The 13,146-nt window shown below is 36.6% G+C and overlaps 1 protein-coding gene across 2 annotated transcripts; it reads left to right on the top strand.

The window, feature by feature from the left end:
• Nucleotides 1-1,353: 1,353 nt before the first annotated feature.
• Nucleotides 1,354-13,146, top strand: LOC115446408 (ankyrin-3). Of its 2 annotated transcripts, none has more exons than XM_030173063.2 (10): nt 1,354-1,554; nt 8,083-8,193; nt 8,419-8,573; nt 8,991-9,123; nt 9,473-9,655; nt 9,871-9,976; nt 10,276-10,416; nt 10,786-10,877; nt 11,252-11,401; nt 11,832-13,146. In XM_030173063.2, the coding sequence occupies exons 2-10, from the start codon at nt 8,083-8,085 to the stop codon at nt 12,150-12,152; spliced, it is 1,392 nt and encodes a 463-aa protein (XP_030028923.2). In that variant the 5' UTR covers nt 1,354-1,554; the 3' UTR covers nt 12,153-13,146. The 2 variants fall into 2 exon arrangements, with proteins under 2 accessions (XP_030028923.2, XP_030028924.2); XM_030173064.2 differs by lacking the exon at nt 1,354-1,554 and adding an exon at nt 7,858-7,967.

Here is a 13,146-nt window from a genome sequence, read left to right as displayed (position 1 = left end):
ACGACATGGAACAGTAGATGTTATAAGTGCGGACTTGGGACACTAAAGCCTGAACACGATGAGTCATTTTCTCACCGCACACGGGAAATTCTTAAAAACACAAAAAGCGTTGCCCTGTCTGAACATACGTCGTGGTAAGGCAATTCTCGCCAGTGTTGAAAGGCAATGCTTGAAACAACAATCGTATACGAGTATGTTTACAAGTATAAAAAATATAATATGATGCGCTCGAAAAAAGATCCCGTCGTTTTAACCGTCGCAGTGGGCAAGAAAGTTGCTCGTGCGATTCTTGTATGTCATTATCGCATAATTGTTTTTAGTTCTGGCTGACGTCTGAAAAGTATAATGCAATAATTTTCTGGTGGTTATTGCGAGAAATGATTGTTTCGTCTAAATGAGGCTTGACGCGTAGACGGTATCTAGCTATGTTAGTGTTTCTCGGTAACAAGGGGCCAGTGTCTACGCGACGTTATATGGATTGAGCCCTAGCACCGTAGGGATTATTGTGACAGAGGACCCAAACGCTGAAGGTCACATAACAATGGGTAAGCAAGAAAGCTCAGGACGTGGACTAAAGCGGGTTCCACGTTGGGCAAATGAATACGAGGGCCATTGCACCTGTCCTAAAACAGTTGACCGATGGAATCTGGAGAGTTAACTGGAAGGAAGATTAAAGACCTCTTCTTTCAAACTCATCCTATGAGTTTCTTATATTTTGATTGACTTCGCCGAAGAGTTATCATCGTGAATCGAGAAGATGACTTGGTCCTGAACGCAATAAAGTGTCGAATTCCCACCCTTTGAGGAATCTTTGTTCCTATAAAGGAATACACAAAGAGGTGAACAAGGTGCGCGTCTGATGATATCAGGGAGAAGGCACCTGTTGCGGACTGTCTTTATCTATTTACAAACATATACCTGGGGTATGTTTTGATAATATTGTGGCGTCGCAATTTCTGTTGAATAGGCTAATGTCAAAAAAGAAGACAGAGGAACTCGAGTCATTTATTGCCTTCAAAGCACCTACGTAGTGACAGGAAAGAAGCAATTGAACAAAAACTTGACTTAGTTCATAACGTGTGTGAGAAGGAATAATATATGTAGTAAAAAATATAGAGTAATTCATATGAAGTACAATATATGAAATCATTCATAGACGAAATATTAACAAACGATCACTGTCTTCTATAATAAGTAAATACATTATATTTTTCATTATATAATTCTGATTTAAAGGTGTCTTCTACAAGAATATTTTCCCTAAAACACACGCGCAATGCAACGTACTTCGTACTTGGCAAATTGCCATATTGGCTTATTTCCAAACTCCGCTGTTACCCCGAAACCAATCCCCCAAAACAGTTTATATCTTACTCCAAAACGTAACGCACGTCGATTTTGTCACAAAACAATAGAAAATAACAAAAAAGCTAAAGATCAGTTATTTTTTAGGTTATGCCAATTTGACAGCGCGGGAAAAGCGTTTTGTTGTTTTAAATTGATGTTGGTTTTGTGATCATTATTTGTTGGAGTCTGGACATTTTACAAATAAAGGTAAGAGTATATTATATTATTTACATTACATTTAGTATATTGTTAAAATAACGACGGTATGTGGGTATTATAAGTTCTAGTGATTTCATTGAAAGATTTGAAACAATTTTTTGTGACACAATTTTGTTGGCATGGGTTAGCACAGGTGTACGGTAAACATTTATGAAATTGTTTGGCTGCGTCTATTTTTCATATAGGTATCAGTTTAGATGTTAAGCACTTACCATAGATACACTTTCGAAATGTCTAATTATATAAATATTACGTACAATATAAAAACGTGTTCATAGATCCTCAGTTATTTTTTATTTTTTCATATTCAACTGACTTACGAGCACAGTGGGCCTTTTGTTTTATGGTACCTAAGTATTATGTCCCTATAGTGAAACAACATATATACTTCCTGGTTTCAGCTCCCTTGCCAATAAACATTGTTGTTTTGTTTTAACTATGAATCTATTATATTATTAAATTATAAACAAATACCTGAGTATTTGCTTATAATTTAATAATATAAATAGATCCAGTCCTTGGGATGACTCAAGGACACGCACTTCTAACTTTTCTAAAGTTATACGTGTATTCTTTGTAAATTATCGCTTACTTTACCGGCGAAGGAAGACCTTGTATGGAAACCAGTATACCTGAGAAGTTCTCTACAAGAAATTTGAGGGTATGTAAAGTCTGCCTATCCGCACTAAGCTAGTGTGGTGGACAAAGGCCTAATTCTTCTCAGTGATAGAGGTGGCCCGTACCCGGCACTGGGACAGTATACAAAACGGGGTTGATATTATTATTGTTATTAAATGCTCATCAGTAATAAATGATTAAACCGTGAAGTTTTCAAAGAAAAATGAAATACATTATATCGCCTTCAAAAATTTACTTATAAAACACCTTAAAAAAGTCAGGTTTCCTTTTATATCTGGCATGGTTTGGCGGTCCTAATGCTCTTGTAGGTTCCAGAGGCGGTATTTGCTGTATAGAGGACTTACTGGTCCTCTTTGGGCTTAAAGTGACAGGCACTTTGTTTCGGGAAAAGATTCGGTAGCCATTCACAGTATCCTGCAGCCGTCCTTTATGCATTTAAGAGACCTGCGGCGTCTTATTCGCCTATCCTTATCTACGATGACGCTGGCTTCATGGGTCCGTCTGAACTTACAGTTTATTAAACAATTTAACAAATTAACAATTTTAAACTAATAACGATTGAATAAACCCCAGACTCCATTAGGATAAGCGGTATCTCGCGTGTTGATTAGAGTTTGGTAGGTATCGCATTGTCTAGTTCTGTTGTCAATCATCAACGTTTGAAAGTACCTAATGTTCCGCTTTGACGAACATTGGAGGTACTGAAGGAGGACAATATGGGTTTATTATGCATGTAGTTGGCATAATGTTAGCAAAACCTTCAAGCAGGAGTGCTGATTACACATTTACATCAGACTGGAAAACTAATCTTATTATTAAAACACACCTTGCTAACTTTGTCATTTTTGTCCATAAATTTGATTGCATCTCCTTAACATACACAATATTTATAAAATAACTTTCTACTTTCAGTTTATTTATATCATAAGGTCAGGTGCGAGGCTGGCGGATGCGCAGTTTATATTTAGCAGCCATTTTGTTTTGACGCCATCTTGGCTTCAGGTTTTTGAACTCTTTGTTTGGTTTGATTTACGGTTTGTTATTGTTAATGGGTTTTATGCACGTTAAAAATCGATTAATTAAATTTTATTGATACATTTATGGAAAAGAAAATAAAGTTTTCTTCTTACAATTAATTACCTGAGTCAAGTAATTATTTAATAGAGTTTATCAAATTACCGAGATTATTTTCATCCCAATAAATGATGAAGCGAATGTATAATTCGTTTTCATATCTGTTTTTTGGATCAGAAAACTCCAATAGTTTCAATTTTATATTTTTAATCAATTGTTTTTTTAATCCGGAAATCGAAGTCCACACCTCACAATAACAATGAATTCTAAAAAACCGCGCATGAATCACTAGATAGTAAACAATCTCTGATAGTACATGATGCATGCTTATCATTCGAAGCAAGTCTGTCTATCATGCCCACGACCTTTGGCGACGATTGCCTAACAACAAGCAACTAACAACTAGTAATGGAATCATCGGACTTCCGTCATTTCCGGTCACCCAGCCAAAGAATTTGATGTTAGCAAACTACTCATTGGGTTTCCCCAAGTCGAAAAATTGGCAGAATGTCGGGGTTTGCTATATACTCTAGTTTAAAGTAAAGATTTGCTCTCTAACAATAACCATGAATTGCTGATCACGTCTATCTAACGAAAGCAAAGAATGACGAAATCTGCTTACCTAAGTTCTTTAAAAGAAATTCGAAGGTAAAATCTTCTAGACCCAATTGGGCCTGTATCAGTGACGAAACGCTCAGCAGTCCAAATCCTCAATGGAAAAGGAAACAGTCCAGTAGTAAATGGAGAAAAATATTTATTACTTGTTTTCTTTTCACCATAAATGCGAAAATTAGACGAAACTATTTTACTTATTTCAATTATTATACTTTTATGTTCAATCAGTATACAAATTGTCTACTGGTTAAAATTTGGTATAATAGTACACTATCGTTCCAATTTTAGTGCATGTACTACGTCCGAAGCAAGTACAAATTCCATGATTAAAAAATAGTCTAATGCTATAACATTTTCCGATTTTCATAAAGTTCACAAACTACGTTTAAATGTATTAGACTACCGTAGATATCGCATTGTCTTTTTTATATTAAGGAAAGACTAAAATAAAATTATTTGTACACTAAACATTTATTAAACAAGAAAAGATTTATTTTTACCGATCTGTGATAAGCGCGACTCTAAAAAATGATGTACCTAATTAATCAACAAGCTATCGTTCACAACAAATTAAAAACAATTTGTTTTTCGCGACTGATCCAATATCTCACGTCAAATAATTTAATCATATTTGACAGACGGTATGACGGGTGTATATCTCATAGCTAGAACGTCATCTATTATGAACACAATTCAAGGTTACGTCGCGCGGATCGTGTGTCAAACGACACCGTTTCTATGGTAACGCACTCCCCAATTGGTGACGTAATTTGATTGATGAGGAGCGATGTGGCCTTGTAGCAACAATATAATTTGCTTTTGATAATACGTGAGTATTATGATCTTTCCTATTTGCAAGTCTGTAGATATATTTGGTATTTTTAACAAAATATCTGTAAACTTATTGACAAAGCATGTAGGATACGCGCAAATAACACTTTCTGGAACTCGACCTGTTTCAGAAAGAAATCCTTTATGTTTAATCGTCCCATTCATTTCTTTGATTCACATTTTTTATTGTATGAACATTTTTATAGCTACTAAAAAGAAAAAAACAATCCCAAATCTTGTACATTTTCATAAATACGAGGAAAGAGCGGAAGAAATACGCACTTTCTCATTTGGAAAGCACCCAAAGCTCATTAACCAGTTATTGAAAAGCTTTACCTCTTAATCTATAACATGAAACAAGGTTTCAAAATACACTGGTTATTAAACAGGCCAATGACATCACTCAAGATGGCGCCACGTGTTTCAGTTTACTAACAAAAGAGTTTCCTACTATTTCTGCCAACACCCACGCTGTAATACGCATTAAATGATAATACAATCTTGAAAATAAACGCAATATAACTTGCGTGTTGTTTTCGGCCAAAACGTGGTTGTGTTTCGACGCCATTCGGACTGCGATGGAAATCACGCGCTTTATCAACAAAGAGGCTACCTGAAAATAACTACTTACATACGTGATATGAAAGTAACAGCTTCCTTCTTGGCAGTAAATCGAGTGTAACTCTTGCAGTCACTATTCGCACAGTTAATTTTCGTCTCAATAAGGTATAGGCTATCGGTACGTTGCGCTGGCACAAAATTATAACCTTCGCCATTTCTGAGAAGAATCTCGCTATCGAAGACTTTTAAAACAAAGTACCTAAACTAGCATAATTGGTTTAGCTTCCACGAGCTAACACAGTCATTGTTGTAGCCTTTAAGAATATATGGGTATAGGTTTGCTTATCACGTCGGACACTGCAGCCAGAATGATCCAATGGTTTCACATTTCTGCTAGCAAAATATAGCGTATTGTGTGAATTTTGATATAACTGTAGCCAGTGTATTAAATTACTCTACATTGCAACTCATGTGAGACACAGTGGCGTAATAATAAGGTAACATGACGGTCAAAATGCTACGGGTTCCCGGCTCCAAGAGCGCAAAAAATTTTCAAATATTTTTTTTTTGGGACCTGCAAATTATCTCGCTGGAAAATCCATATTGAAACAGATTTTTCCAGTTAGTCAGGGCTTCATCCGGTTAATTAGCCATGGGTCCTTTACATAAGGCATTCTCATATACATTGGGTACTTTTAATGGCAAGTTATAGGTTATCACCTAGCTACATATTTTTTAAATGTATGACATGTTAATACTATCAACATTTAGAACGGTTTATGAACGTATATCTTTATTGTTACTTTTGGACATAATAAATTTTATCTTACCATGTTGCGTCGCTTTTCAATTATTAATATCATATCGTCTAAAAAACAAAAAGCAATTCGAAAATAATGTAAATCAATAAACGCGACAAACAGCCTTGTTTATCATAGACGAGGAACTTTCCGATTATCACTCATGATGTCTGAATATCACTGAAAGACGAGAAATTTATTTTTCCTGTTGTAAAAATTATATAAAACCCTGAACTCATAAATATATCAACCCATTTCTTTTCACCTTGTACCCAACCTCGTTTACTAAAACACGTCTGAATAAAGATATATATCTGAATTAAGATGATTCTCGGAAAATCCCTCGTACGTTCTATGACGTGAATTGTCTTCGCGCGCTTTTGGACCGGCGCCATTTTGAATTTATCAATAAATCAAAACCAGCTGATGTGAACGGTACATTTTGAATCTTAATTTAGTTTTGTTTTGAAAACATTATTTAGTATTATCGTCTATTGCGATAGTCTAGGGTACAGAGAATGTAAACAGTATCGGCTGAGCATTAAGAAAATAATACAGTGCAGTCTAGGTTTCGATCACAGGTACCAAATTAGTACTAGGTACGTCTAAAATGTAGAGTCTACAGAGTAGGTGGTCCACTGGTTAATATAAAAACAAAATTATAAAGCGAATACAATTATAAATACAAAAACAAATTTTCAAAGGATCAGTCGTCATCACTTTGTTTTCTTTTCTTAAGTAGGAAAACATATTTAACGAATGAGCTACGTTAGTTTGGCAGGTAATTATTGAAATGTCGGCGAGAATCTCGTGCAGGAGTAATTCTCCAACATGATTCCACCAAAAAAAGCAATGGCACCGAATCCCTGGGCCGTGAAGGCAAGTTTTGTATGTAGCGCTTAATATTGATATTTTAACACAAGGATGAATCCGCGATCTCTCTGTCCTTAGCCTTATTTCCGCTGGTTTTATCAGCGACATATCTAGCGCGAACAATATAAATTACTGCTTAACTTTTAGCAAAAAGATTCTTGAATTCAAAATTGAGCTCTTGAATTCAATTTAAGATTTAAAACCTTTAAAAATAGTCTCTTAATTTTCTAGAACCATTTTCAACGCAGACATTGTAACCTCCATTAAATCAAGATTCTTTACATAACCGCAGACGATCCCCGCTCTTGACCCGTTCTAGCGATGACATAAACTATGGCAGGCACAATTGGACCGCTGCCACGCCGGTGCCTCGACCCCGGACTAATTCCTAATGCGTAGATAAACATTCACTTTGATATTAATGTCAGTTGGTATCGTCTTTAACTGCACCTTTCATGGACTCTGGATGAGTTAGCTAAACAAGGCAGATCGTACTAAAGGTGTATCTGTGGAGACGAATTACATATTCTGCAGATTGCGCGTGTATTTTGGGAAGAGTATTGAGGCTAGTGTCTTCAATGTATCCAGTAACTACTGGATATGATAAAATGCGTGCGGAACCGCGGGTAAATATTAGTTACGAGATAAGTGTTTTAAGTTTCTTTGTTACGCTAACACCTCGTAATTTCTACGACAGTTCAATGACTTCACTAAATTACTATTTTTATCTCTAAGATCTTAGACAACAAGGAAAGTCACACCCGACTCGTATTTGGCAAATGTCGCCCAACTTCTGCGTAAATGTGATATCATGTTTAAAACAATTTCCTTTGTTGCACAATAGGAAAAAAGAAACGATCAGACTTACCGCGTGACTCGTCCGTCCAGAGAGACGTTGGATATCGTGTCGTCTCTCTGACCATTCCGGGCGGTACCGGGTTCCATGCCTTTAGTTTTTATGGCTCACGCATCGAGTTTGAAACTGTCAGCTTTTGTGTCTCTTGCCTTGTTGAGTATCAGGTTGTTCTGTGTATAGATATCGTATCCTTCACAACGCCCTACCCAATAGCAAGGTTTGCTTCCTCCATGTTTTCATTCTGATGTTTTCTTGTACTTGTTCCAGATGCCTTCGGAGATGATAAATGACAAGTCCCTGCAGCGGGAGCTAGCGGACTCCATAATTAGGATGGTGCCTCTGGACGAGATTAGAATATTACTGGCTTGCGGTGCAAAGGTGCGTGATTTTATTAGTATTAAAATTATTCTGCGAAAACCTAGAAGATGAAAGCGCTGCCGGCCTTAAAGGAATATGAATTAGGTATTAAAAGTAATTGTTTAAGACTCTTGATCTCATTCATCGTAAGAAACACAAACTGCAAGCTCCAACAACTCGTTGGTTTTCTGTGAGGCAACGTTACTTCCACAGTCGAGTTAATTTGAAACACTTCTCGCTTCGCAGGTAAACGAGCCAGTGACTCAAGGTCTCCGACCGCTGCATTACGCGATCTGGCAGCGGTACCTGGAGGCAACGCGACTGCTGCTCGTCAGGGGTTGCGACGTCAACGCCAGGGACGATTGCGGCTACAGCGCCCTGCATCTCTCAGCTGAGCATGGGTCAGTGGCGTTAGCTTAAAGATCACTTATACCGTTAGTGATATGATACATAATTAACAGATTGGCAAAACAAATAATGGGTACGCTAATTATAAAATATGTCCCTGAAAGGCCACAATACCAATGAAAGTGGGGGTGTTTTACAATACTTAATTAATCTTTGGGTATTTTGCTTCTTGGGAAATTGATCTTTAGGAATTTGTTGATTCTTATTAACCCCAAAAATACAGCAACAAAGCCACGATTTTAGTATCCGTAAGACGTGATACCATGGCTGTGCTTTTTATTTAGCTCAATCTAACAACTAAACGGCTTTAACATAGTAAAACGATCAATCTGGTCTAAATATTGAACATTTAGGACCTACCTACATCATTTCTTTTTATTCTTCTCTTGTAACCCAACCGTCCCCTTCAGGTACGTAGAGCTGGTGAAACTGCTGCTGGACAGCGGCGCGGCGGTGGACTACAGACCTGACACCGGCGAGGAGTTCCCGAGGACTACGCTGTGTGACGAGCCGCTGCGGCTCGCCATCAGGAACAAGCATTACGTGAGTCCCAAAACCATTATCTCCAACAGATGCTGCTGGAAATAAAGAAATAATTATCAAAGACATCATACATAAGAACGAAATTATCAATTGTAGTCCTTACTACTACTTTTAAAATACAAGTCTTTTGGGTAGGTACAAATTACGCGATACTTTAACAATATCCAAGTAATAATTACCAGTGAAATAATTTCTTTTTTGTTCTTTCACTTTATCCCGTCACCGGATTTTCAATATAGTTGGAGACTAAAATGTTAGCATATTTATGAATTATAAATGAATAATTTTTAATCTTCTACCAATTATAGCTTCTACCAATTAAATCCTTATGAAACACGCTCTTCTCCAGGAGGTAGCTCGTCTTCTCTTAGAACATGGAGCGGACCCCAACAAGCGGTACTTCTTCGGCTCTGAAATCAACTTGGTCTCCGATCCTGAGTATCTGGAGCTGCTGCTGACCTTCGGCGCGAACCCTGACTCCAGAGACAGGGCTGGTTTGACGCCGCTCATGAAAGCTGCTAGGCAGAGGAAAGTAAGTCAACTAAATCATGTTGCAGTAATGAATTTCCATAAGAGTTTACGATGTTCAATTTGTGTTTCTTATGCCTGAAAAAAATTGTGAGCTATCTTCAGTTCACTTATTAAGATTTCAGTTTTTGATTTATTTTAACCTAGTCTGATTAATTTCTTTATTTGGAACTTGAGTCTTCCAGAAAATTTTACTTTATATAAGCGACTCGGTCCCAGGGTATGGACGCCGTGCTGCTGCTTATCAGCTTCGGCGCGAACGTGAACGCAATGGCGGACGCCAGGAACGACTACAGGACTGTTATGCACTACGCTGTGCTCAGTGGTAAGCATCCTTCCACTACCATCTCATAAGCGACTCTGCACGAATACTACCTTAATACCTATTTCTGCCGCCACCAGTATGAAGTAGATATCACTAGACTGACATCTTATATTTTAGTGCAGTTATACGCAAATTATTATTTAAAATTTAAGATGGTTTTCCAACCACTGATGAGGAGTAATGGCACTTTGTACCAACAAGCGATCTACTTCCTTGTCTTGTCTTTCAACTATAAGTTAAAAAACTAAAGTACACGAAAGTACATTATAATAATATTTTTATTGTTACCTTGTTTATAGGTAACACCGAAGTGGTGAACCTCCTGATCAAGCAAGGCGCGCGAGTGAACTACGAGTGTCCGGAGCTGAGCAAGCCGAGCCCGCTGGACCTGGCCATCCTGAAGGGAGACGTCACTATGGTGCAGCTGCTGCTAGCTGCTGGTACGGCATTATTTATCTAACATTTCTTGGGCAGGGGAGGGACACAAAACATAACATCTCGTACATCATCTTTTCCCTGAAGGGGTAGGCAGAGGTACAAGCAGGAACCTACTTTTCGCTATGTTCCAAATATTGCAGAAATTCCAGACTCTAATCCGATACTTAACAAAAAAAAACAGTATCACTTTGCCTGAATGATTGACGGGATTCGAACCCAGGATCAGAGTGGTGTCGTACCACGCACGCGATACTACCACGCCACCGAGGCAACCAAGTAATAAAAGTTGGTATTTCTCGGCCCCCCGTCCACCCTTGTACTCCTGCGCTCTGGATGATGTGGAACGTTAACTAAATGTTATAATGTGACAGGTGCTCAAGTGAACGCGTCCAGCTCGGTGATCGGGTCCCCGCTGCACGTCGCCTGCTCCGACAACATCATCAACAGGAAGGAAATTGTTAAAGTAAGTTTATTAATTAACTATAACATTATCATATTCTGTCATTGAAATCAAATTCGTTTGCGTAAATTTTTAAGGAGAGGTAAGCACACACACCTCTTATATAAGTACATACAAAAATTTTAATGTGAAATCTCATTGGCCATACAGTTGTTTACATAAACACTTCGTGTTCGTTTAAATGAATTAGGTATTTTAAAAGCACTTTTACAGTGAGAATTTCCAGTTTTAACTGGTTAAAAATTATAACAAAACCATAAATATATTTTATAACCGTAAATATATTAACCATAACATCTATAAAACGGGTATCCCGAACGTCCATTTAAAAATTTTCTTTATAGAAACATCCCTTTTAAAACTTACAATAATTTCAGATCCTGCTGGAGAGCGGAGCGGATCCCAACATGAAGGTATACAGCAGCGAGGACGCGACGCAGTTGCGGCCCGCGCTCGCCGAGTACCTTGCCAGCAACGTCGAGCCCAACGGAGAGATAGTTGCCATGTTACTCAGATATGGGGCTAGGGTGAGCGTTTTGCAAATAATATACACCATTTGAGACTTAATAAGGGAGTTATGAACATGAGCGTATTATAAGAGCGTATGAATGGATTATGTTTTAGCGCCATCTGTATTTGATAATGGTACGTTTATTACAACAATACTCCATCATTCGTATGTGCTTCGCGTAACACTTATAGTAACACAAATTGTGATCAATTGTCGGTAGAATTTTCGTCTACTTTTAAAATGTTACAGTTTATTTTAATATCAAATATATTTTTTTTTATTTACGGTAGATGGCGCCGTTTTTAATTTAGTTATGGCAAAGGAAATAAAATCTGTACTTACTAGGTCTACACTATATTTGATATTGAATAACAATTGCTTATTTATTAAAAAAAAATCATAAGGCATCGCCGTGATATTAATTTAATTGATGTCATATTTTTCAGGTTATTATGAAAACCCAGTTCCGTGATCCTGACGGCATTTTGAACCATTTGCAAAATGTAACCTCCGCTGAGTATGGTCACATATTCTACCAACTCCTGGAGGCTGCCGAAGCTTTTGACCTTTGCATGATCAAAAGAAACAACATAGTTACTGCCACGCAAAAACAAAATTTAATAGAACGCGCTAAGAATCCCATTTCCTTACTTCCTCAAGTGAGGATATACTTGCGTAGGTATTTCGGTCCTTCCTTGCCAGACATTGTCCACACCTTAGAAATTCCTAAAACGCTACACCAGTACCTTCTTTTCGAATGTAGTTAAACATTTTTAAAAAATAAAAATGGATTTTTATTTTAGACTGAAGGTGCAAGTTCCTTCGGCTTTTCTGTAAGATTTGGTGTTGCTAGGTTTGGTAGATTTCCCAAGGTTTGAAGGTATTTTGCAATGAAGGAGTTAACGATTTGTCGATTGTAATTGTAAATACTATTTTGTTGTATACATAAGAAACTTGATATTTTACGTGTAAACGTAATTTTACGTATTCAGCAATGTTTACATGTAGTATTTATTTTTATTATGAGAATATTTTTCCTGAGAAATTTCATGATATCATTGAATTTTTTGTACGATATGATCACCATGATTAAATATTTTAATTTGATAATTTCTCATTTATCAATGAAATATTTCCTGCAAATATATGATAAAATAATTGTGAAAAAAATTGGTGAACTAATGTGTGTTCCCTTTTTATAATAATAAATCCAAAATCCATCTTTTTATTATAATATATCATTAGTGGATATTTTATTCGTGCCTCGAGCTTATATTATGTTATTCAGTTGTAGTTTATTAGTAGATCGTGCCAAAAGTATTTTCAATTATTGTTCAAGTGATGTATACTTAATACATGCACTTACACACACTTCGAATTATGTGCTTGTTATGTACTATCGATATTATGCAGTGTTTATAAATAGTAAGTATTATTTTTATATATCAGTCATCATTCATATAAGTAACTACACAAATTTTAAAAGATAATGCCGGGTCTAAAATGACTCTATCGTTTTTATTTATAATTTTCTCCTGCCTAAATTGAAATACTTAATGGTTTAAAATATATTCTCTGACTTGTCTCTTGTGATAATTTATCTGTTACATAGTCTGAACAAGTTATGATGTGATATATTGTGATATAGACGTATTTTAAGACGTACTTTTGATAGTTGAGCTTCTTAACAATTCAAAAGTGATGTATCCAATGACTGTGTTTTATAATAAACATGTGTGAAATATATATTTTTTTCTGTTT

This window comes from Manduca sexta, chromosome 28, assembly GCF_014839805.1.
Source record: "Manduca sexta isolate Smith_Timp_Sample1 chromosome 28, JHU_Msex_v1.0, whole genome shotgun sequence".
In the NCBI taxonomy this organism is placed as follows: Eukaryota; Metazoa; Arthropoda; class Insecta; order Lepidoptera; family Sphingidae; genus Manduca; species Manduca sexta.
This window is presented reverse-complemented; position numbering and strand designations above follow the sequence as displayed.